The 23,774-nt window shown below is 43.3% G+C and overlaps 1 protein-coding gene across 4 annotated transcripts in view; it reads right to left on the minus strand.

Moving 5' to 3' along the window:
- Positions 1–297: 297 nt before the first annotated feature.
- Positions 298–23,774, minus strand: part of arhgef28a (Rho guanine nucleotide exchange factor (GEF) 28a) — a 42,562-nt gene continuing 19,085 nt past the window's right edge. Inside the window, exons 11-36 of one of the 4 annotated variants that reach the window (XM_056403993.1) lie at positions 23,427–23,698; positions 23,164–23,347; positions 22,929–23,040; positions 21,829–21,915; positions 19,860–19,902; positions 18,426–18,527; positions 17,662–17,785; positions 16,405–16,540; positions 16,258–16,313; positions 16,091–16,151; positions 15,795–15,918; positions 15,570–15,685; positions 14,229–14,369; positions 13,789–14,039; positions 13,565–13,690; positions 13,310–13,427; positions 12,907–13,161; positions 12,734–12,810; positions 12,431–12,609; positions 12,240–12,331; positions 11,932–12,117; positions 11,096–11,334; positions 10,294–10,341; positions 8,998–9,516; positions 7,122–7,407; positions 298–2,476 (exon numbers count right to left, since the gene is read on the minus strand). In XM_056403993.1, coding sequence (XP_056259968.1) covers positions 2,301–2,476; positions 7,122–7,407; positions 8,998–9,516; positions 10,294–10,341; positions 11,096–11,334; positions 11,932–12,117; positions 12,240–12,331; positions 12,431–12,609; positions 12,734–12,810; positions 12,907–13,161; positions 13,310–13,427; positions 13,565–13,690; positions 13,789–14,039; positions 14,229–14,369; positions 15,570–15,685; positions 15,795–15,918; positions 16,091–16,151; positions 16,258–16,313; positions 16,405–16,540; positions 17,662–17,785; positions 18,426–18,527; positions 19,860–19,902; positions 21,829–21,915; positions 22,929–23,040; positions 23,164–23,347; positions 23,427–23,698 — 4,110 coding nt within the window. In that variant the 3' untranslated portion in view covers positions 298–2,300. The remainder of the gene's footprint in view (positions 2,477–7,121; positions 7,408–8,997; positions 9,517–10,293; positions 10,342–11,095; positions 11,335–11,931; positions 12,118–12,239; positions 12,332–12,430; positions 12,610–12,733; positions 12,811–12,906; positions 13,162–13,309; positions 13,428–13,564; positions 13,691–13,788; positions 14,040–14,228; positions 14,370–15,569; positions 15,686–15,794; positions 15,919–16,090; positions 16,152–16,257; positions 16,314–16,404; positions 16,541–17,661; positions 17,786–18,425; positions 18,528–19,859; positions 19,903–21,828; positions 21,916–22,928; positions 23,041–23,163; positions 23,348–23,426; positions 23,699–23,774) is intronic. The other 3 variants (XM_056403994.1, XM_056403995.1, XM_056403996.1) reach the window with 3 other exon arrangements.

Genomic DNA, 23,774 nt, shown 5'->3' on the forward strand with positions numbered 1-23,774 from the left:
GCTTTCATCCAATCCTGATGTGGTTTTTGTAACTGCACAACAGAGGTGCAGTTAGACAGGAAATCACTGACATTCATGCACCTGGTCCACCACCTGTAACTGCTGGCAACCGAACGTGTGCCTCACTCAAACATCTGCTGACACTGCTTCACATTCAGACCAGGGGACGTAAAAACTGAAGAGAAATTTGTACCCGAGCTGAACATTGTGTCTGTGGTTCAGCCAGTTTGCTGTTTCATTGTACTAACACCCTCACAAAGCCCCGTGAATTAGCCTAAAGGAAAACAAAGCACTATATCAAGTTCAATAAAAGTAATTTTATCAATACACCTGCGTATGAATATACAACACATGAGTACACAACAAAAAACACACCTGTTCATCAGTTTACACAGGTACACTTCTATTTACAATACAACCCTTCACAAAGCACTGTAGAACATTAAAACTCTTTTATACTGTAATAAATAAATAAAAGCACAAACATATATACACGGCACTAAAATCACGTCAAAATACTGTCACTGCCTTATCGCCCCATTAGGAGACTACAACAGTAATTAAACCAATTCATCTTTTATAGTGTCTGTAAAACATTGAGACACCTAAAGCATTGGCACAGGGACGTCTTTACACAAAAATGCCCATGAGAGATAATAAGTAAATATACTAAATGAATAATCAAGTTAGTGTTAAGCATAACAGCTTTGAGGGTATGGCTGCTTCAAACTGTTCTGGGCACTTGCAAATATAATTTCAGGATAATGTCTTCCACCCTTTACAACATGTAAAGATGTAGCAAATATGGGATTTTCATAAAGTGGTGACAGAAAAATGAGAGAGGATTAAAAAAAACAACAGGCTAAGATCCTACAGCCATGCTAGCAGCTCTGTGAAGCTGCACTAAGGCACAATTGCAGTTTGAGCTAAATGCTAATGTCAGCATGCTGACATGCTCCCAATGACAATACTACCATGCTTACGATGTTCATCATCTTAGTTTAGCGGCTAGCATGCTAACATTTGATAACTAGCACTGAAGACAAAGTACAGCTGACAATAATGGGAATATCGTTGGTTTTGCAGGTGTTTAGTCATAAACCAAAATACTGGCCAAATTAAAAGTTTGACATGGTGCCAGATGAAAAGTTAAGGGATCACAAGTTGTTATAATTCATCCTGAGGTGCAGATGAACGTCTTAACCAAATTTCATTTGAAAAATGCAAATGTCAAATTCGTGGTGGAGCTAGAGAAAAAGTCATGGAATCACTAAAGCAACAAGGATTTATCCTCTGGGAATGTCATCAGAGATTTGTGTTACTGTGAATTGTTGCAATTGCATTAGTGCTTAAATTAGCTCGGCCCAATGTGTTTTTCTTATGTTCATCTTCCTGCGCCACAGCTTCCTTTGACGTTTTGCAGGAACAGATGCGCTCAGAAGATGCTTTCTCAGGCTTTCGTGATGGAATAGCTACGCTCTGATAAAACTGACATATTAGCACAGCTGCAACATCTTTTTTAAACTCACATCGGTGCTTATTTCTCTTAACAAGAAAAACGTGCCCAAGATAGAAAAGAAATAAATGAATGCTACAGGCAGCGGGTCGGAAAAACGTGGGAGTGACGCTGTCGCACCTCATCTTTCAATCCTAATGTTTTGTGCTTCACGTTGTGCTCGGCTCGTACATAAACACAGCCTGTCTGATGAATGAAAAAGGGGCAGTTTACTCCATAGCAAGACAATCACCCACTGGAGAGATGCAGCATGATGTTTCACTGATATTGGATATACACTTTGTCTCGCTCTGTGGTAAATTTAATAAATATAGAGCTCGAGAGATGAGATATGTGGGACCTGAGGAAGGAAGGCGATGAGGGAGGGACAGTAGGAAGAAGAGAGGGGAAGAGGGGGAAAGGTGTGGCTGCAGGGGCCCAGGCAGACAATAAAGACCACACACACACACACACACACACACACACACACAAAAAAAGAAAACAGAAAATAAAGAGACACTGAACACCCAGTGGTGCCTCAAGCTAAGGTGCATGACACATGTGAGATTGAGTCTGAAACAACCTCAGTTTCTTTAACTCAGTTTCTCTCTCCGTGTTTCCAGTAACTCACCACTGCACAAAAAAAGACACAAAAAAAGAACACGAAACAATCTTTCAAATATACAAAAAAAAAAAAAAAAAATCTTTACAGGGAATGCTTCCTGAAGCCGCCCCGATCCAGTCGTGGTTCTGATGATCCTCCAAATGCTGGGTTGGCCTTTTAGAGTCTGATATTTATCAATATTCAGAGGTACACAATGGTTTCCTCCCTGCCCTCCTCCCCACCACTGTCAGTATCCAAGGAAACCAGTGCACTGAGGTCCAGCTGAGGGTCATTTGGACGCGGGAGCTCCGGATACGGATCAGCGCCGCTTGCTGTTGACGACCATGTCTCCCCGATGTAGCTGTGACTGTTATGATCTGAGTGGGCACACACACAGAAACACATTATTATACTCTATGTAAAAGAAACGCAGCAACTGACACTGATAATACACTGACCAAATTAAAACTAAAGAGACTTCATCATTTAGTAACCACTGACAAATAATCACCAGGATGGGACATGTAGCCAGTGTTTAATGAGCTCAGTCTAATTGTTTAGCTCACTCATCTAATCACTAACGGCATATAGATCAGCCACAGCTGCTGCAGCTCAGCCTGCTGCTAGCTCCTGCACTGGAGCATGAGAGTGAAAGTGAAAACAATACGATTTCCAAGGTATCCATCACTCTTAGAGGTGTCACTTTTATCATTGTTTGTCAACCCAATCAATCGTCATGGTCGGGATTCGATGACACCTGCCTCCGCACACTTCTCAGCTGACACGAAGAGATGAGACCGGAAATGAGGAGGGATGAAAAACCCAAGATGTGTGAAGTATGTTGTTATAGCTTCAGGAGTTCCCTTTAAGGATCAATAACATTATTATTGAATTAATTGAGATCTGAAAGACAATGTGTTTTCATGGGTGGTATCTAGTTCATAATGTGTCCGTGTGCGAGGTTGCATTCTCGCATTTGTGTGCATGGCGGGTGCTGTCTAGCATTAGGGCAGGTGCGCTGTCATGGTAACAGATGGCGTGAACTATAAATTGCCTCATTGTGTCCCTGTAGGAAAGTGTCTCTGTTTGATTAATTATATAAGAGTCTGTTAGAGTAGCTCTGTTAGCCACCATATAGGCCTGGCCTCTGATAGATGAGACATCAGTGTGCAGCCAGATGATGAAAAGATTTTAGCATTATTAATATGTTCCAGACACAGACAGCGAGTGGATGCTATTGAAAGAAAGCAGTACAGAATATGAATTTGTTAGGGGCTGCATAACATCTACTTAACCCTAAACATTGATGACTATATGAAGCCACCCCCCCTCCACTCCTGGGTATATAATAATGGTGAACGGGCGCTCCAGTGGTTCACCTGATAGACCGTGTACCATTTATTCTTAGTTTGCATCTCTGATTCTGACTAGAATAATAATAATAATAATAATAAAGGCAAAAAGGCCTAAAAATAATGGGTTGTTCCATTTCAACTGGAAGTTTCAACAGGAACGTCCCCTGAAGTTGGATTTCCGACTCAGAGAGTTAGATGAACCTCAACAACCCCCGACCTAAAAATCCAAGATGGCTGCTCTGTGCAGCAACAGAAGTGAAAGCTGTATTAATATTCTGTTTATTAGCACTTCTGTCTTATATTTCTATCTTGTTCTGTCCTAACTTCTATTTGTGGACATGTTGTGCAAACATGTGCGGTATACAAATACCGCGTAATGCTTTGTTATCAGCTGGTATTCTTAACAATAACAACAACAACAACAAGCAACAACAACAGCGCACTTCCGACTTGTTGTACTGGAATGCGGTCGACGCTGGAGTGCTGTCATTCCCAGCCCCCGAGGTAAAGAGATATCTTTTTTAACGCATTTCTTTTCCTTGTCAAAACCTGGCGCCTCCATTTCCCACAATGCAACCCAACCACTGAAAGTTAGGTCGGGTATTTGGGTGTGTTAGGCTAATGTAGTCTTGAGCTGCTAGCCTGTAGCAGAGATGAGGAGTAGCCTACAGAGATCTGCCAAGCTCAATTCTTTGCAACCCCACACACCCACGTTTTTTTAATTTGAACTTGTAGTCTTCAGACCGAACCGACTTCAATGACATGACCTGAGGCAATTTATCAGACTTTGCTCAGCTCCCTCTGGAGCCACAAAACACTTCACACAACTTGTATTCCTCAAAACCTGTAAACACTTTGACTATGACGTCTGTGCTCCCCTTTAAAAGTTTCAGGCTGGGAACATACACTGACAACAAACTGAACTCCACCAACAATTTTGATGTCATGTGTGATAATCCCAATAATATCTGAGTCTGGTTTGGCAACCTGACTGTGGCAAACAATAACAAGTTGGTTAGGATTGTCAGAACAATCTGTACTATTGTAGATCGTCCACAAAAATCCTTGGATGAACACACAGCACTAAAACGTCCCAATAAAGGAAGATTTCATCAAAGTTTGCACATATGTTGATGTATTTCTGATCATATGTGTATACTTTTACTTTGTTTATTGTCTTGATTGGTCAGACAAAGACAAATTTCCTGTCCTAGTGGGACAAAAACGTCCTTTTATTCTGTTCTAGTAACGATCCCAGTTGAGCAAACATAATCATTAGTATGATTTAGCCATTAATGTGCAGCCAGATGTCTTTGTTACATAGTAACAAAGCAGGTTTGTGCATCACGCAGCACGTTATACAAAGTGTGAATTCATCTACAGATTGTAAGCAGCACCAGTTTCATCTCTCTTTTCTTCCTCAGCGCACTCACGATGCTGTCATCCTTTGTGTGAGACGGGTGAGCAACAAAAACCAGATACGACTCATCAGATGAGTCGTCATTTCAGTAAATTCCATCCAACTGGTTCCCCGAGATTACGCCGAGCAGGAACAATTTATGGAAATCCACTGAATGAAAAAAAAAAAAAAAGGGTGTGCATGTGTCTGTCTGTGTGCGTGTCTGTGTGTGTGCATGAGAAAAAAAATATTCACATGCTCAGGTGAGGAGGAGAAGTGAGATCATATTTTGATCCATGTGACTGGCGGCACCACGGATCATTTGCATTTGAAAGGGATTCCTTTTCTTTTTAACAGGAATAAAGAGACACCAGGTTCCTCCACATACCAGACAGCGCGTCATCCACTGTGTGGCCGCAAAGGAGCTTTTAAAGCCTCGACTGCACATAAAAATACCAAAACGACTCCTTATAGAGGTTTAAATCTAACAGGAAATCATGTGAAGATTGGGGATTTTATTCACTGTGTAAGATTATTTCATTGCAGGCTCTCATGGGATCCACTGAGAAATGGATTGTGGGTAGATGTCAGCTGGAGCGCACCCTGCGCTGTAGACTGCAACCGAGTATACAACCTGGGCTTGTTAACAAGTGACTCAGGTTTCAGTGGGGCTCAATAATGAGGAAAGGTTAATAAGCTGATCAATGAGGAGGAGATTGTGGGAGCTGCTATAGCTGGTAAACAATACCAGAAAGTCCACATCATCAGTTAACACTGACCCCATTTTTTTTTTTACAAGGACCGAGAGACAAGTCACATATAACCTGTAATCCCCCCCCCACCCCCGCCTGTCGTGAATATCAGAATGAGCGTGTGCATGAATGCATTAGGAATGGGGACGGGCAAAAACATGAGAGTGTAGCTGACGCCTCCCGAGTGAAACACAGATTAATACTCGTCTGCATCTCTCATTCCTTCCTTTCACCAGCCCCCAACCCTTCGCCCGATGCGATGACAAGTCATGCTGTAATGAGTTTTGTAAAGATTTTTTCAGATCGATGTCCCAATCAGTCAGCCATCGCCTGTGAACTGTGATTCACATGCTGTTGTCTGCCCCACCAGTCGATAGATAGAGAAACCATTGATTTTCTTTTCCTTTGGCAGGCGAGGGGCCCGCTGGTGGTGCAGGTGGAGGAGGTGGGAGGTGCGGGTGGGGGTGGGGGGGTGGGGTTTCTTTGTTGGGAGACACTGATTAACTGAGAGGAAGGACAGACAAGGCCTCACCAGGGATACAGCCTTGACAGCAGTGTATGTATGTATGCATGTATGCATGTGTGTGTGTGTATGTGTGTGTGTGTGTGTGTGTGTGTGTGTTGTGTGTGTGTGTGTGTGTGTGTGTGTGTGTGTGTGTGTATCACACAAACAGGAGGCAGAGGGTTTGTTTACATTCTCACAGGTAGCAGATTTCTCAATTATGCAGCGACACCATGATAACAGCACACTACTGTCCAATATAAGAGCCGCTCTTGAGCTGTGCAATATCGCACCATTAGCATTAAGACACAGGATATTAAACATAACCACTAATGAAAATGACTAATTAAGCCACTTGATGCATTCATTAGTGGATATTCCCATGCCAACTTACATCCCATCACTGATGGTATCTGAAACCAAAGATAACAGTAAAAAAAAGAAACAGTTTTTACTCATTAATATGGAAATTAATGTAGCTACGTGCTCAAATATCAAATCACTTTCTCTATAGCTTTGGTTTCTTTCTCAAAGTCAAAGCAACACATAATCTCTGAAGTTCGTTCCAGCTTTTCTTTATTCCTATCTCAGTGTTTCCCAATCTAGGGTTCGAGACCCCTTAAATGCGTGATAGATTCTGCTGGACTATTTTTATTCTAATCTACAGTCTGTTCATTTTTTTGGAGAAATAGTCTAATAGAAAATAGTTGCATCTCTTTGTGCCTCAAAAATGTTTTCAAATGAGACAATCTGGGAGACTGAGAGGTCAAAATGTGTAACTCATAGACTTCTGACACCTGTGATGTCAGGTCATTGGCAATTTTTGGGGGTCATGAGCCAAAAAGTTTGGGACACACAGACTCATATGAAAGCAGACTGAACATCATTGGTTATGGACTGTTGGACGGACAAAACAAGATTGGATTGCAGGATTGCAGGAAATTGTAACAGACATTTCCCCTTTTTTCTGACATTCAAAAGATGATAAAAGATGAACTTGTTAGTGAACCTTACCAGCGGGTGTGTGCGGCAGTGCCAGCCTTCCTGCAGGGCTGTAGAGGTACCCTGTCCCCATCACCCATCCCTGGGAGTCTGAGTGTGGATTATGGGGGGTCTTCGCTGTGGGGGGCTGTCTGCTGTTGGATCTGGCCAGCAGGCTGTTGAGACAGTTGTGTGCGCTGGGGTCGTTTCTTTTGTGGTGGACGTGGCGGTTGTTGATGCTGGTGCTGGCGAACGCAGCCTCATTCACAAACATGGAGCCGTTGCCGCCGTGGTCTCTTGACTGACTTGGCGCCGGGTCCTGAGGGAGCGAGCAAATATCACGGTCACATTCAGCAAAGGAGCTGAAAGGTGAAAACCAAGCACAGCGTGAACATGAAAACAGAGGAAGCGCATATTCTTGATGTTGAACACATGTGAAACCTTCCAACAATGCACCTTTGAAGGGCACTGATGCATTTGCATGAGGGATCAGGAATTAGATTTTATAACTTAACGGACAGCACGTTCTTCATAGGGACTATTTTTTCTGTTGAAAGCAGTTCCCATTAAAACTGGACAGTGTGTTCTGTGGATTATCCTGAGCAATGAGGAAAAAAAGGATGTTTTTCAAAAGGTAATTTTTCATTGCTTTGCGCAACACAAAAAAACCTCTGTTGGACGGGTTTAAAGGTGAAGCTGTTAAGAGATGGATCTCTCTGACCTTAGGGGAAATTAAACTAAAAATGCATGGCTGAGTACAACTGGAGGTAAATGGGAAAAATGTTTAGTCATTTGGATGAACTGACCCTTTAATGTCTGGTGAACATTAACCCCTCTTCTAATACCCTCTCCTCTCCCATCTTCACATCTACATGGCCTTTCCATCGCTGAGCCGAGGCAGCACAGCTAATTAGAGAGGACCTGAGAGCTGGTGTGTGTGTGTGTGTGTGTGTGTGTGTGCGTCATTCGATCTGTCTCTGACCCCGTGAACTGCTGCCTCTGGCTAAAAACATTAGGAGGGGAACATTAGGACCTCAACTGCTTCTGCACGCCTTTGTCAACCCACTGCTTTTAATGCAGCCTCCACACCGGCTACCGCAGATGAATGGAAATAAATAAGTGTGCAAACAGCCAGGAGAGCCTCACGTCCAGCCTGCAGAAGCCCAGGGTGGCGTGTAAATTAACGAGGGAGGGAGGGAGCATTGTAACACGAGGCTGCTCATTTGTCTGTCCGTTCGAGTGCTCTGTGTGCGTCTTTTGAACGCTCACACCTGCTGAACTGAGCGGCATAAAGACGTGCCCAGCGGAGGCTAAACCTGCTTTATTCGTTTCACCACCGCTGCTTCCCCATTTGAAGTACACTGAGACTTAAAGGGCAAGGAGAGCGGCGCACCCTTTATCCTCTATGCCTTCCAGCTGCGGGGGACATTTCACTGTAGTGCTTTTCAAACAAAGTGCAGATGATTTAAGTCCTTTTGGACACGATTGATTGGTTTCTCGTGCTGCGTGCCTCTGGTTTTAATTATTTTGTCGGGAGCTTTTATTTGCAACGGTTTAATTATCATCAATCATTAAGATGTTTATTGGTGAGTGGAGCTGCTGGAGCACTAAGACAAATGATGCTGAAATTGCTCTCATTATCGCAGGTCGTACATCAAGAGGGGATTGAGCTGCTCTGTGTAAATGAGTGAACCAGCGTAACTCAGGGTGATAGCTGTCTGGGAAAAGCTCATTAATGACTTTAGCCAAGAAATACTCCATAAACACTGTATATCTGAACATCAGGCTGGTGTCAGGGTCAAGAGCTTTGGCCTGGAAGCATCACAGTTATTAAGTTGTGGTTATTTAAAAAAAACCCACAGACAGAAGAAACTGATCTGTGTTGTGTCAGTTGTGTTCGCTGCCCTACCTGCTGCCCATCTAGAGGTATGACCATGTGAGGAATCACAGTGGGCAGGCTCCTCTGCCGGCCGTGCCTCCAGGTCTGGAGCAGCTTCTCCTGGTTCTCCAGGCGCTCCCGCTCCCTCTCCACGCTCCTCTGGCCCTCCCTGAGCCGCTCCAGGCTCTGCTGGTACTCCTCCAGCTGCTCGTCCAGCTCTTCCCTCTCACGCCTCAGCCTCTCCGCCGCCAGGTGGCACTGCCTCTCCCTCTCCTCCAGCTTGCTCTCCTGCTCCCCCTGCTGGCTCTCCCTGGCCTGGCACGCCCTCTCCCAGCGCTCCTTCTCCTGGCGCAGTCGGTACTGGAGCCGCTGAGTCGCCGCCACCTCCTCCTTCTGCTTCTCCAGGTTACGCTGCTTCTCCTGCTCCTGTAGGGTGTTGCCCCGGATGCTTGGAAGGTGAGGTCGCTGGGCGCGGGGAGAGGGGCGCCCTGTCTCTCGGAGGAGGAGCCTCTGGACCTCGTAGCAGCTGTCCTGGATGGTCACCGCCGCCTGGCACAGGGATGGGATGGGGTTCATCAAAATGCACAGACTTTAACCACCACTTTAACCACGTGTGCCTCCTCACAACAGGCAGAAAGAGAAAGTGATTTGAATGGCAAAATGTGACGGAAATTATCGTCAGGCTCCGCAGGGCGCCCTGACTTTTTATGTGCGATGGGAAACAGCGTCTCTTTAGACGGAGGAAAGATTCCCACTGCCGCTGGTAGAACTGCGGCTTTCAGGTTCATGCGTAAGAAAGGACTTTGTATATGAAAATGAAACTGAGATCAAAACCAGCAAACCTACACAGATTGTGCGGGCAAACATGTCCATATGCAAATACACACACACACACACACACACACAGACACACACACACACACACACACATATATACACTCCTCTTGGGTATAAAATGTAAATTTGTGTAGAGAGAGTGTGTGTGTGTGTGTGTGTGTGTGTGTGTGTGTGTGTGTGTGTGTGTGTGTGTGCGTGTGCAGAGAAACAAAAGACGTCCGATGCCTCTCAGCAGAAAACAGATCAGTAGGATCCTCTCTCCTGTAGCTCACTGCTCTCGGCTTCAAACAGCTGAGCGGAGTGTTGCTTGTGTTTACTGAAGCTGGTGTGTGCAGACACTCTAAAGCCTTCATCTCCACTGAGTGAGACACTAACATAGCATGTGTCTGTTCGCAGTGAGAACATAGTGGGGCTTTGTTTTGTTTGTAGACTTGCTAATGTAGATGAGGGCTGTGGTTGTACACCTGCATACTGAGGTAATCCACTCACCTGCAGACTGTAGAGTAACTGGGTCAGGCTTTGGACACTTTGAGCAACCTGTTAACGGACAGAGTCACACACAACATGCAGGTTAATGTTTATTTCATGCTTGAATTTTAAGATTTCATGTACATGTCACTTATTGCTAATTAATGAGTTACACAGGGAAGTCAGAGTATTCCCCTCTCATGGAAAAGCTAATGGAAGAGTCTAAAATTTGAAGTTGCATTCATGCAACATTTGCGCCCCCCTGAGGCCACATGATTTCCTACCAAACTCTCTGGGCTTGAATTATCACATAGCAGTGGATAAGAAAATGATTCTCCTTCTTTTATCAGCGTCATTTACCTCACAGTTCACAAAAATTCTGCAAACGGTAGCACAACTGTGGCACGGTAATTGGAATAAGTCTCCATATCCATTTTTAATGGCACAATACCTTTGGGAACTAAATGGACTTCTTCCTTTATTATGAGCTAATCAATGATTCATCACATTAAGACTGAAATGTAATTCTAATAGACCGCACTGAATTATTAAAACAACTGCTGGCAATCTCGAGCCACACATCAGTGGAGAAGTGGAAATAGGTGACATTCAGTTGCAGGCTGTAAGAGGCTGTAATGACCTATAATAACCTCTGCAATAGCACTGTAACTCCACCATCACAACTACAGTAATGGGAAAAACATTACATCATATTGCTGCATCAATATTTAACTCAAACAACCTATCTAATTTTCTATTTCAATTTATATCATGAGGTCAAGCAATCATTGCTATGAGCTAAATACAAGGATCAGTGCTGTACCTTGAGGTCAACTTCATCTGTGTCCGTTTTTTGTAACTGAGTTGGGGACTGAAAAACAAGGGCCTCGGTCCAGCTCGCCTCACTGGCCTCGGGGGTTTCAGGTGAGGGCTCAGAGGGATCTGAGGGGAGCTCTGCGAGCGGAGCAGGGCTGACAGGAAACACAGAGTCTGTGTCAGAGTCCGGGCTCTGGCTGGAGGGAGAACGAGCCTTGGATGACAGCGTGGCTTTAAGGTTTTCAGCTGGAAAACAAAAAACAACACAAGTGTGAAACTAAGTGTGCAACTGGGCTTATAAGGTTTCTGTGAGCATTTGGTTAGAAGAAAATAATACGATATTTTCTTCTAACCAGAACTCAAATTCTGACAAAGGGGCTCACAGAAACAAAACAAATGCTGGAGGCAGGTGTAAAAAAAAATGACACACCATTTTCATATTATCTGAGCTCATCCTTTAATTTTTTTCACAAAATGAAAATACTTAGGTTTATTGTTTTTATCATTATTATCATTACCTCTTCTGTTAATGTCTTTGTTCTGCGTGATGTTAGTGTTTTTTATTTTTTGGAAAGCAATAAGAAGTGAATTATTAGAGTAGAAGTTGACTGCTCTTTTGTTACATTACACCCGAGCAATATCCCACATACATTTATGAATGGACAGCAATTGTCAATGAATTTAAATGAGTGGAGAAACTGAACTTTATCAATAGACAACTACATGAATAATATCTAAAATAGTCAAACAAAATAAATAAATAAATAACAGTAATAAACTTTCGCAAAACAATACTGTACTGTATGTCTGTGTTTGTAGTATAGTCCATGCCAAACGTCTCACCCTCTTGCAGAGCTGCAGCCAGCAGCACGGCGGCCTGGGGCAGCTCCTCTGAGTGCGGCTGGACGAGCAGGCGCGCTTCGACCACCGGAGGGTCCGTCCTCCCGTTCAGAGCCGAGAGCTCTGTGTAAATGTGCAGCTTCTCCTCCAGGCTGGAGCAGATCTGCTGGTCCTGGCTCATCAGACTCTCTGATACACAAGTTCATATGGTTCAAGGATTAAGCACTCTACTGTATTAACTCTGTGGTGATAAATATTCAAGGTTGTGAAGGGGAAAAAAATAAAATAAATGAAGTCACGTTTCCAAGTACCTTGTAACTTATGGATCTTCTGAATACGAGCCTCGGCAGCTCGCTTCTCCTCTTCAGATTCACTTGTGTACTCCTCCTCTTCCTCCGGACAGCTGAGCAGAGGCAACAGTAAACAAAGGTCAGAAAAAAATAGTGAAATCTTGATGTTCAGTTTGCCTCTCCTCAGGTCACACACACAGACGTATACAAACCTCTCTACAGCCTCTCTAATCAGCCTCATCCAAGCGTTTCGCTCCTCTTTGGATGACGTATGGACCTCGTACATTTCTGGCCCGGCGGCTGACGCGCTGATCAGAAACATCCCTCTCTCTTCGTTTGCAACTTCTCGCACTATTAACTTCTGCAGCGCGATGACTGGAGGCTTCTGGTCCTGGAGCACATTAAAAAGGAGGGGAAATGTATTATTTTACACAAGATGATAATGGCCCTGCATAAAATAATTCACTTTATGTGAACAGGTGGGAATTTGTCCCACGCGATGAATGTGTGCGTACCACGGTGGCGAACGTGTACTTCTGGTCTTTTTCTTGCAGGAAGATGAGTGTGTCTGTGAGAAGGAGCGCCAGCACATCTGTGGAAGTGAGTATAAGTAGGAAAACATTGTCATCATGTAAATGCATGTAAAAAAAAACATTAATAAAACAGTTTTACCGTATGCCAGTCTCACCTTTTAGTCGACCCGTGGCAGTCTTCCACAGGAGCAGCCCCTGGTGTTTGAGCGTTTGTCCCGGCCCCATCATGTCCTGCTTGCGGAACATATGTCCGTTCTTCAGCTTGGCCGAGCTGCGGTTCTCCATGCGGTTCCACACCTCCTGTAACCTCTGGTGCCGCTCGTACTCGCTGACGCTCAAGTCCACGGCGGCTATCACCTCCCGGATCTGAGCCAGGGCTTTGGAAAGGTCGGCGTGCTCCTCTGTTTCTTCTGACGGGTGAGGAAGGACGAACACATGAAGACTGAATCATGATTTAGTTCTATGTTTGCAACTGAGATACTGTGCATTGTGCTGTTTTTGAGCAAGCATTTGGCTCTAGTGACCAATCTCGCCAGCAGATGGCAGTAAATGACTTACCTTGAGTATATTGTAGGACCCTCTCCAGCAGCACTGGGTACTTTGTTATCCTCTGGGTCACCAGCAAGATGCACTCTGGGATCTCCCTCCGTCGCACCAGAGAATTATTACCTTGTTGCTTTTAAAAAGTATCATCAAGATTTATACAACATCTGCATGAGCAGCGGGGTAGTGATACTTTTATTTTGGAATTGGTTGAAAGAGCGGTAAATACGTAAAAAAAAAAAGATGATGAGGGATGGGAACGTTAAATACCTTAATGAAGTTCTGAAATCTCTTGTTATGCTGCTGGAGCTCTTTGAAAAAGCTGACTGCTTCGTTGTGACGACTGCAGAACTGTCCATATACCTGCTTCATTTTCTCCCCATTTTCATCTGAAAACTGCAGAAAAATACAGACACACACACACACAGTGATTCACATCTGCACCAGTTTCCAACCAGCCACACCTCAGAGACAGGTAGTCTCAGAAGACCAACCTGCTGGAGCAGGACGTCTCCTATTTGCTGGATGAGGTAGTTCCTGTGTCCCTGGGGCTCGGCTGAGCTGTGTCGCCGCTCCTTCATGGCGGCGAAGAAGGCGTGGTGGAAGAGAAGCAGCTGGTCCAGACAGGGGAAGACCCGCTTCACCGCCTCCGTATCGAGCTGCACTTCCTCCCTCATGCCTCGCCGGAAAACCTCCGCCATGATGTGTAGCGTCTGGAGGTGGTGGAGCTCTGTCTGCATCAGCTCTGCATCAGAGGTTCAACACGTCAACACTCAATGTCTGTTTCACTTATGTTATATCTCTTCAAAAAACTGAGTCTGTTACTCAACCATTGGCAACCTTACAACAATTATATGCAGTTAAAGCAATCTTGCATATGAAATACTGACACTGGCAGAAAATGGCACATTCCAGCGGTCTGGCATCTGCTCACCATAGATAACATCCTGCCTCTTGACAGCTCGTTTCTCCTGCCTCTTGCAGAACTTGTGCTCCACCGTCAGACTCCACGACTCCGCCTCGTAATCCACAGCATCAGCCGAGATGTCACTTTGGATATACGCGTCCACACAGTCTATGGATACAAAAAGGGACAAAACTAATATTAATCAAAACTGCCAGGCTTCATTTTCATGACTTATTGTTCAACTTTTATTGAAAACAGACTTCCACCCATCTCAGTGTGCTGTTTCATCCCTGGGGATAATTATCTAGAGAGAACTTAGTCTCAGTACTGGCCACAACAAATGCCTGTTTCTTGATCCATAAATAAAAACCATTTACAAACTGAAGATTAATTAGAAATTTGTGGTGTTTACAAGAAAACACACACACACCAACCAATTTAAACAAATGTAAAACAATGGACAAATAAATCTGACTACTAGGGTCGGCAGTATTTTAATGTCAGTAGTCTATGTACAAATCTCCAACCTCAGGCTGGATAATTTTGTGATTTAATTTGCTTCTGAAAAGCTTCCTGTGTGTATAAATATCTGGAGTGGGTTACATTTGTATCTGGAGTTTTGACTCTTTTCACCGTCTCTGATCCCCAAATAGAGGTTGTGTTTAAGTGCGGGTGGAAAATATGGACACCTATTGTTTTGTCACTGCAGTCAGGATGTGGAATTTCAAAGTAGGAAATGAGTTTTTCCCAAAACAGTCAACAGCTAGTCACCGTTTTTATCCGACAATATTTAAGTAAATATTCCAGTAAATGTAGAGACTGTGTCGTGTCCCGACATGATAACAATTTCAAAATCAGTTGAAATTGTTCCTCATAACACCACATTGCATCTAATGACTTCAGAACAGGACCACTTTTTTTACAAGAAGAAACTTGTAATGTAAATAATATATAAATATAATATAAAAAATAAGAGACAAATTTTTCTCCATACATTTGTGTTTGCTTCATTTTCAATTAGATAAAATTTAAAAAAATTAAAATCCTGAAAAGACGTAAAATACAATTTTTAAAACACACATTTTCGACGCAGCTGTTTGTTGTGTCCTGTTATGTAACTCAAAATGCCTAAACATCTGTGACGCATCGGCAGCGGCTCATTTCCATTTTCTCCCTATTGTTTTCTTTACTTCCGATCACTGGAGGATTTTCTGAGCAACGCTGTTTCACAATCGTAATATAATAGTGTTTGGGTTCGTGGGGACATAAAATCCATGTAAAAATTGGAGACCAATCTGTTTGGTTTTGGGTCTGTTTCAGTGGGAATCTGTGAAAACCTAAAACAACGACCAATTATTGATCTCGTACCTTCTCCGAAGTATGAGTCCGTGGAGGTGGAGGACGTCGGAGTCGGCAGCAGCTCTTCTGAATGGCTGGTCACCTTCACGGCATCAGACTCTGTCTCTGAACTCTCACTGAGCCGACTGGACACACACAGAAGAACATAGACAAGCATTATTATACCAATATTATTTTTTACCAATATCACCACATCATATTTATGTAATTTATTAAATCTGAGAGTTTAATGACCTGTCACTGTTGGAGAGAGAGCAGGACTGGGTCACAGCATCCTTCTTCTCCTTGGGGGTCATGACAGGTAGAGAGGTAGAGATGGGGGCCACACACTGAGGAGGGCTGTCTCTCACTGTGAAATCTGCAGGAACAGATTTTAAACGAGAGTAACCCCACATTAGCGTACATGGCACTGACATCCCCACTGCAACCACACAGAAATGTTACAAAACAGGAAATTTCATGCACAACACGGTTAAGAGACTCAACAACAAAACTGTTTGCGACCGTTGACCCTTGTCTTGTAAACTCACTCTGTGGGAGGGATGCTGTCCTGTTCTTCACCATGGTAACAGCATATTTATCCTGAAGTTTCTGAGTAATACAAATGAGAGAGGCTAGTTAGAGCGGATAAACAATTGATCCAAGGACAAGCTCCAGCAGGAGCGAGCAGATAAATCTATTTCAGGACAACCCTCACCTTCAAACATGGGGGAACGGATTCCTTACAGCCCTTATGGACGATGGCAGTGCAACCTAGGATAGGACCATTTGTACGTATGTGAATTTTTTTATTTTTTTTAAAGAATTATAAATATAAACTTCTTGGAGTTAAAATTTTACTCACTGGGGCAATGCAGCAGGTCCTTTCCAGACGCCGGTTTGTCACATACCACACACACGGTGGGGCCCAAACAGGACCCTGTCGCAAACCGATGTCCATTCAGTTGCCTATCCTTGGATTCCCTGTCCTTCCCCTTCCCCTTTGAAAACCATGACAGAGACATCAGTGTAAACAAAGAAGGCACAGACAGAGAAAAAGTGTGATTGACAACCACACCTATGAACTCAAGCCAAAGCAGGCCTCATACGCCGGGGTAAAGATCTCTGTCAAGTTTCTATTTGCAGAGTAAACTCTCCCGCACGTGAGTAGACAAGCTGAGCCTGGAAGGAATGCCCGCCTCTTTCCGAACCATAAGAAAGTTCCGCTGACGAGGAAATGAAGCATGGCATAAACAACAGATGCAGGTCGGAGGGGGCTTCCAGTTTCTGTGCTGACTCAACAACAGGGGATTAATCATTAAAAGGAAAGAGGCTGGACACCATGTTTGGTCTGTCACTCTGACCTTGAGTGAGTCCCAGAAACATTTCCTGGTTCTGTCTCCCAGAGAGCAGAAAGACAGAGCCACATATTCCATACCTGAGTCTAGACCTGGGATAACAGGTTTTTACTAAACTGTAAAACACTTTAAAACACATATAAAATTCAATCAGCTCGTATGTGCACACTTACATCTCCAGAGCTCACACTTCAGTGGAAATATCCCATGTGTTATTAAGCTATTAAACTAGTGAGACAGGCTAGTGCAGCATATAAAGCTGACTGGACTGTGCAGCAGAGGAAGGCAGTTAGCGGTCTGCGAGCCAAAGTATTGCTCCACTGAAAATATCTGGCCCTGAAACACAAGCTAAAATTTTCCCTTTTATAGATTGAATCAAAAGTTTTACTTTTTCCTAAATCTGAGAAATCCAAATAAACATTGCTTTGTAACTTATAATCATCAGAGATGTTGTGCTGAAACATTTTAACAATACTTTCATTTAACCACAAATAAAACAGATGTTTACGGTGTGTGGGTTTCAAATCTTCTAATGCAACATCATACATACATTTGACTATATGAGTCATTCTTTGCTGAATGAGTATTATCTGAAAACTGACATCTGCCCTTAGATGCAATATTACAACAACCCATTTTATAAATCAGCCTGTGTTATGACTTTAAGTTTTGTTAAGTTATTCTGTACAGTCTAGTTTTAATTTAAGCTGAAGTTTAGATGGGTGTAGCAGCAGAGGCGAGGACTGTTTGTGCTCTGTGTTTACCTTGGTCTTGTTGCGTGTGCTGGACATCCTGCTCTTCAGGAAACTAAAGGTGCGGATGACTTTGTACTTCTCTGACTCTGTCTTGGTCGGGATATTGTACTTATCCAGCTCCTCCTCTTCAATTCTGTGGAAAAGTTCAAATAACGTCAGTGCAGTTCATTACGTTGCATTTCAGCTCTGTGATTAAAAACCACTAAAAATGTCACATTTGTGTTAGGTAAGGTTGAAGTCTTGATTTTCTGAGTCTACAAGAAAAGCAAGAACGACAGGCTTGTGCAGGTGCAGGCAGAGGCTCCAGATGAGTGTGAAATGTACAGCGGTCTATTCTCGTATGCTTATAGTGCACATGCATACAACTGGTTCATGAGCTGTGCTGTGGTTAGTTCAAACTGCAACGTCCTGCCATGAAATAACAGTTCATCCCAACATATTATTTCATTGTGTCGTCTCTGGAAAAAGAAATGTGATGGAAATAAATAAACATGAACACACACACACACAAAGTTTGTTTTCATCCTCTGCGACGCTGTGCTGTGAAAATAAATTAAAATTAGTAGATTGTTAGAGACATGCAAAATGACAATGACAGACTTTGCCGCACACTGAGAGGAGAGGAGAGAGGGAGGTTGGGGTCTATTGTCGTTAGGTGGTAAACATGTCATACTGTAAGTGGAGTTTAAGGGTCTTTAAGGTTAGTTGTGTTTATATTGGACGGTTAAGGACGTTTCAACAGGCGGAAGGAGGTTCAGCACCCCCCCACATACTCTTTGAGGAACTCAGACAGTGTGAGATGTTGGAGGGACTCTGCCAGCTCCATGCTGCCCTCATCATCAGCGGACTGGGCTCGCTTACGGAACCTAATCTCCCTGTGAAGAACACACACACACACACACACACATACACACACGGACACACAGGAGTGTTTTAACGCTGATGAAAAGCCACAAAGGCCACAGATATAAGCTGCAATCAGACATAAAGATGCAAGCCTCACAGGTGGAACGATGATTATTTTCACTGTTGATTAATGTGGACATTCATTTTTTGATTAATTGATTAATTGTTTGTTTTTTTTAAAACATTAGATAACTGTGAAAAATGCCCATCACAACACCCTAGAGCAAAAAGTTATTTTATTATGTTTTTTTTGTCTGCTAATATTAAATGTAAGTCCAAGAAAAGCAGAACATTCCCACATTTGAGAAACTGAAACCATCAATTGTTTGGGCCTTTTGCTTGAACTGTGACTTAAATGATCAAAATGGTCACCAATTAATTTTCTTTTGATTGACTAATTGATTCATAATTGCAGCTCTACTACACAACAAAATAAGCCAAAATCAGGAATCAGAATTCTTGCTGTGACGGCCTTTTACACTTTCTTTTATCTCGGAATCTATTTTGGTATCTTCCACTAGGGGGAGCTACTGAAGTGTAGCCGTCCAATTAAGAGTATTTATACATGAAGTGGCAGAGGAAATATACACTGGCATGATTCCTGATGTAGCAGCAGTGTAAAATAAGGAAAGAAGTAGAAAAGGATGTCCTTTTAAAAAAGAAATCAGAGCTACTCCTCTTAGAGCAGACAGAGGCCGTATAAAAGCTTCAACACTGTCGCTTTTTGTCATTATGTTATACTAAATTGTGCAGTTTTTTCAATTCATAAAAGCATAATTTGCTTGTGCATACAGTGCATTTGTCGCACGTGGTGACATGTATCCATGATGCAGCTGGTCATATCTGAAAATAAACCACACAGGGGCAAGATGACACTGTCTGTAAGCCACAGATGAAATACAGAGCAAAGGCATTGTGCATTACAAAAAGCAGGGCTGAAAGCAGCTCAGGGTCATTCTGATATCTGTGCGTCACTGCCTCTATTGAAAGGATCAAAACACCAGTAACACGCATAATACCAGCTCTGCTTCAGAGAGACAAAAGAGCCTCATAAAAGACGTCAGCAAACTTCAGAGTGCCCGCTGTCACCGATCAACCCAGTCGTCATGGTTACACACATATGTTTCTCTTGGCAGTAGGGATTACATATCTGGTCTTTTTAATTAAGAGTGAAAAAACCCCAGAGAGTGAGAGCCATGTGAAAGGCTGAATCATTCAGCATCAGGGAAACAGAGAAACACTGAAACTCAATACAAGGTAATTCAAATAAGTAAATGAAGTGTAAAACATATAATAAATACCTTTTCTCGTGTGACTGCTCAGAAATACTGGAGGCTCGTTGCTCTGTGAACATAAAGAACGGGAAGAAGATTCTGTTAACGAGATTTTAAACGATAATTAAGCAGCAAACAACTGATTTTTTATGTAAAGATATAGTGGATTGATGCGTCCCGACCCCACCCCCCACCCCCCCGTGTGTGTTGTGATCTGAGTTTCTTTGCTCTTTGTTTTGTTAGCCGGTCTGATACCGTGAGTCCCTCCTTTTAAACCATTGGAGTAAAAAGGACAAAGAAACAGATGAGACCAGAGCACAGGCGCTGGTCATGGCGACTACCGGCTCAAATCACCGTCGGCTGGTGGCCCATCAAAACATCCATGAAGTTTTTTAAATTTGTACCGGCTACGTCGGTGTCATTCGTGCCGCTGGTGACAGCAGATTAAATCCAAAGCTAACTTTCTTTTTTTTTTGTCTTGGTCAGGCTTTAGCGAGATGGAGAGCCCCACGAGCTGCTATAAAGCTACAGCTCGACTCAGAACCGGTCGAACAAAGGCCAGAAGTGTGGCTGACGAAACATTTGTTTTGGTCTAAGATGCTGTTGGTCTAGTGTGACATCTAGTGGAAGTGACTATCGTTTACAGAACCTTTAAAACCGACAGGAAAAGCACAAGTTGCACAAAAATATCCATAAAAATCAGAAGATGAAAACATAACAAGGAACAAAATTAGTGATCTTCATTCTTAATATCAGACGTTTTAAGTTGATTTACATGCCAGAGAAACTGTTCACCATCTGAATAGGTTTATATGAAAGCATCTGAATGCAAACACAACCCATATGATACTGCAGTATGTAACCAGGACAGAACAATACATATTAAAGCTGTAGCACAAGCAGACGCAGAGCGCTGACCCCTGCGAGACTCCACACGCGGCCTCGCCAGGCTGCAAAGCAATCAGTTATCTTCGCATTTCATCACAGCAAATAGGATTTCTTCCTGCTCTCCCGCTGCCGTTCTGATTACAGCATGGGTGTGTCATGATTAGGCAAGCCATACACAGACACAGATCTGCTCAGACACACATGCAGACACACGCCAAGGTTATTACAGTTTCATGATCTTAATTTAGTTCTCGCTAAGATTATAGTTTCAACTCCCCCATTCTAATCCCAACTCATTTTCGCTTGTTTTCCATTTGGTTTGTACTTCAGCATGAGCTTTTTTCCACATTAATATTCACAGGTTTTATATCTAAGATGATGAGCAGTTGATATCAAATTTTCATTTCATGTTCAGCAGGGTACATCATTTGTATTTTCAAATAATGTTGGATAAATTCCCTTAAATTCGATCGGCCATGATGGAAATAACTGGTCTCTCCACACGAAGGATCAAAACAAAACTGTGAAATTCAAAGCTGCAAAAAACTGATTTTACTATCACTGTCTTTTAAAGTTGATGTGGCGAGAGTTTCTTGTCATGAAAGTCCAATATTCACTCTCACTCCAGCTCTGTTTCGGTGTATATATACTGTATATACGTGGTCCACCATGTTTACCAGCTAGTTGTTAATTTAAAGTGTCTCCTGTTTGGTGCTGATCAGGCAGCACACTGTTGATTTATCAGTAAAAACCAGCTGCCTGCATCTGGAAGCAACGCTGATGAGAGCTGTGAGAGGGAACCGAAATATCAAAGCTGCAGGTCAGGAAGCCAAAACGATGAGCTGAAACGTGCTGTAATGTTCCATAGATCTGACAGGAAATGCAGAGATGAGTGATATTCCTCTATGGGGTTCAGATGTTTTAAAGCTTTGATTTTCAGCAGCTGAATCAGTTTACCGAAATAACCTTGACTTCCCCCATCCACACACACACACACACAAACACACACACACACACACACAGACATATAAGCACTGACACTGACAGCGACGTGCCGGCTATACGGGGCCTTGGCGCAGTGTGACGGCTGCAGGTGTCCAGTACTTACTACCAGGGTGGAGCAGAGACAGAGATTTAGACAGAGAGAGGGCCTGAAGGAGAGATCGGCTGTGGCTGACACTGTGGAGCACGGCATCTACAGGGCACAGTGGACAGAGGGCGGCTCACACATCAACTACAGAGGGTGCAAACTATCACCACGTACAGTAAACTCCAGGCTGAGAGCTCTGACATCACTATTTCATGCAGCAGTGAAGCTTTATTGTGAATATTTGAAAAAAAAAGAAAAACTAGAATCCCTCTCTATTTGAAAAAAAAGATGTTAAAAGAATAGTTTGACAGTAACAAACAGTAATATTGATTGATACCACCTTTTTATATCTGTTCGTTCAATATGAAGCTGGAGCCAGCAGCTAGTTAGCTTAGTTTAGCATAAAGACAGGAAAGAGTTAGCATGGCTCTGTTCGAAGTAACACAATCTACCTATTATCACTTCTAAAGCTCACTGCTTAACACATTATATCTCATTTGTTTAATCCATTCAAACGACATGATAAATTGTGGTTTTCTGGGGGGGGGTTTATGCGCCAGACTGTTTTTTGGCCAGACCTTGCAAACTGACAAGAAGTCACTGTTTCTGGCCAAGAAATAATCTGACACATCAGCCCCCACAGAACCACAACATGTCGTTAAACTTCTGCTTTTGTACAGATTAAACAAGCAAGATAAAACGTGTTAATTAGTGAGGTTTAGAGATTCTTTTGTTAGCTCTGGACAGAGCCAGGCTAGCTGTTTCCCTCTGTTTTCTAAGCTAAGCTAACTGTCTTCTCACGGTAGCTTCATATTTAACAGAAAGACATGAGAGCGGAATTGATCTTCTCATTTAACAAGAAAGCACATACAGTAGATTCGTAAGGAGTTGGCTGTGATTTATATTAGTAGAGAGGCTACAGTTAAAAGCCAGTTTAAGAGAGACATCATCATAGAAGCAAAGTTAGTTCATGGAAACATTGTTAGTTGTGTGTTTGTGTGTGTGTGTGTGTGTGTGTGTGTGTGTGTGTGTGTGTGTGTGTGTGTGTGTGTGTGTGTGTGTGTGTTAGACTGTATATATAACTTTGTGAGGCAGTTAACAGTCCACGTGTTACTGACCAGGAGTGATATCTGAGGTGTGATTATCCCGGGTGAATCGAGCAGGTCGCAAACTGATTTTGGGCGAGGAGTAGGAATAGGAACGGAGTCGAATCCCCTGGTCACCCAATTCCTACACGAGGAAAAAGAATCATCCGCAGCAAAAACATTTAGACTTCAAACAATGTGTCTCATTGATATAAGCAGAAGTGGAAATGTCTGATGACAGTGTTTGGCAACTGAGATGGTGTTTTACTTTTGTGGTGGGTTCACATGCTGAGGAGGCCGACTGGCTGCGAGTGCAAGTAAGGTCAGGCGAGGGACGAAATGCGTCCCTTTTGTCTTCGCTCTTCTCAACATCTGACGAGAGCGGGGACAGCGGAGACTTTGGCTCGGTGCTGTCCTCTTCACTGTCCACCTCCAGGGCCACTAGACTGGGGCTGGAGAGATAAATGTCCAGTTACACCCACAACTCAACAAGCATTCTTACTGGAGAAATCTTTCTACGACATTTTATACCTGAGGTCGCAGGTGTCCATGGGCGGACTGTCCCTCTCATTGGTCGGCTCAAAGCAGATGGGACGGTTCAGCCTGGCGAGGGCCTGGTCAGGAGGTGAGAGAGGGAGAGAGCACGGTACAGAGTTGTGGTAGAAGTTTTCTGAAAAGGGCAGAGGAGTGTCGGTGGCGAGCAGGAGATCTTGAGAATCCACTGTATCCCATAACCCGCTGTCTGTCCCTGTGCTGTCCCTTGTCACTCCACTGATGCTGTACTTGAGGTCAACATCATCCGGCTGAGGCAAAAACACAAAAAGGAAAAAAGAAATATGCATAAGAAAGATGCAATGAAGAAAAAAAAAATAGTTAGAA

This window comes from Seriola aureovittata, chromosome 18, assembly GCF_021018895.1.
Source record: "Seriola aureovittata isolate HTS-2021-v1 ecotype China chromosome 18, ASM2101889v1, whole genome shotgun sequence".
Taxonomy (NCBI): domain Eukaryota; kingdom Metazoa; phylum Chordata; class Actinopteri; order Carangiformes; family Carangidae; genus Seriola; species Seriola aureovittata.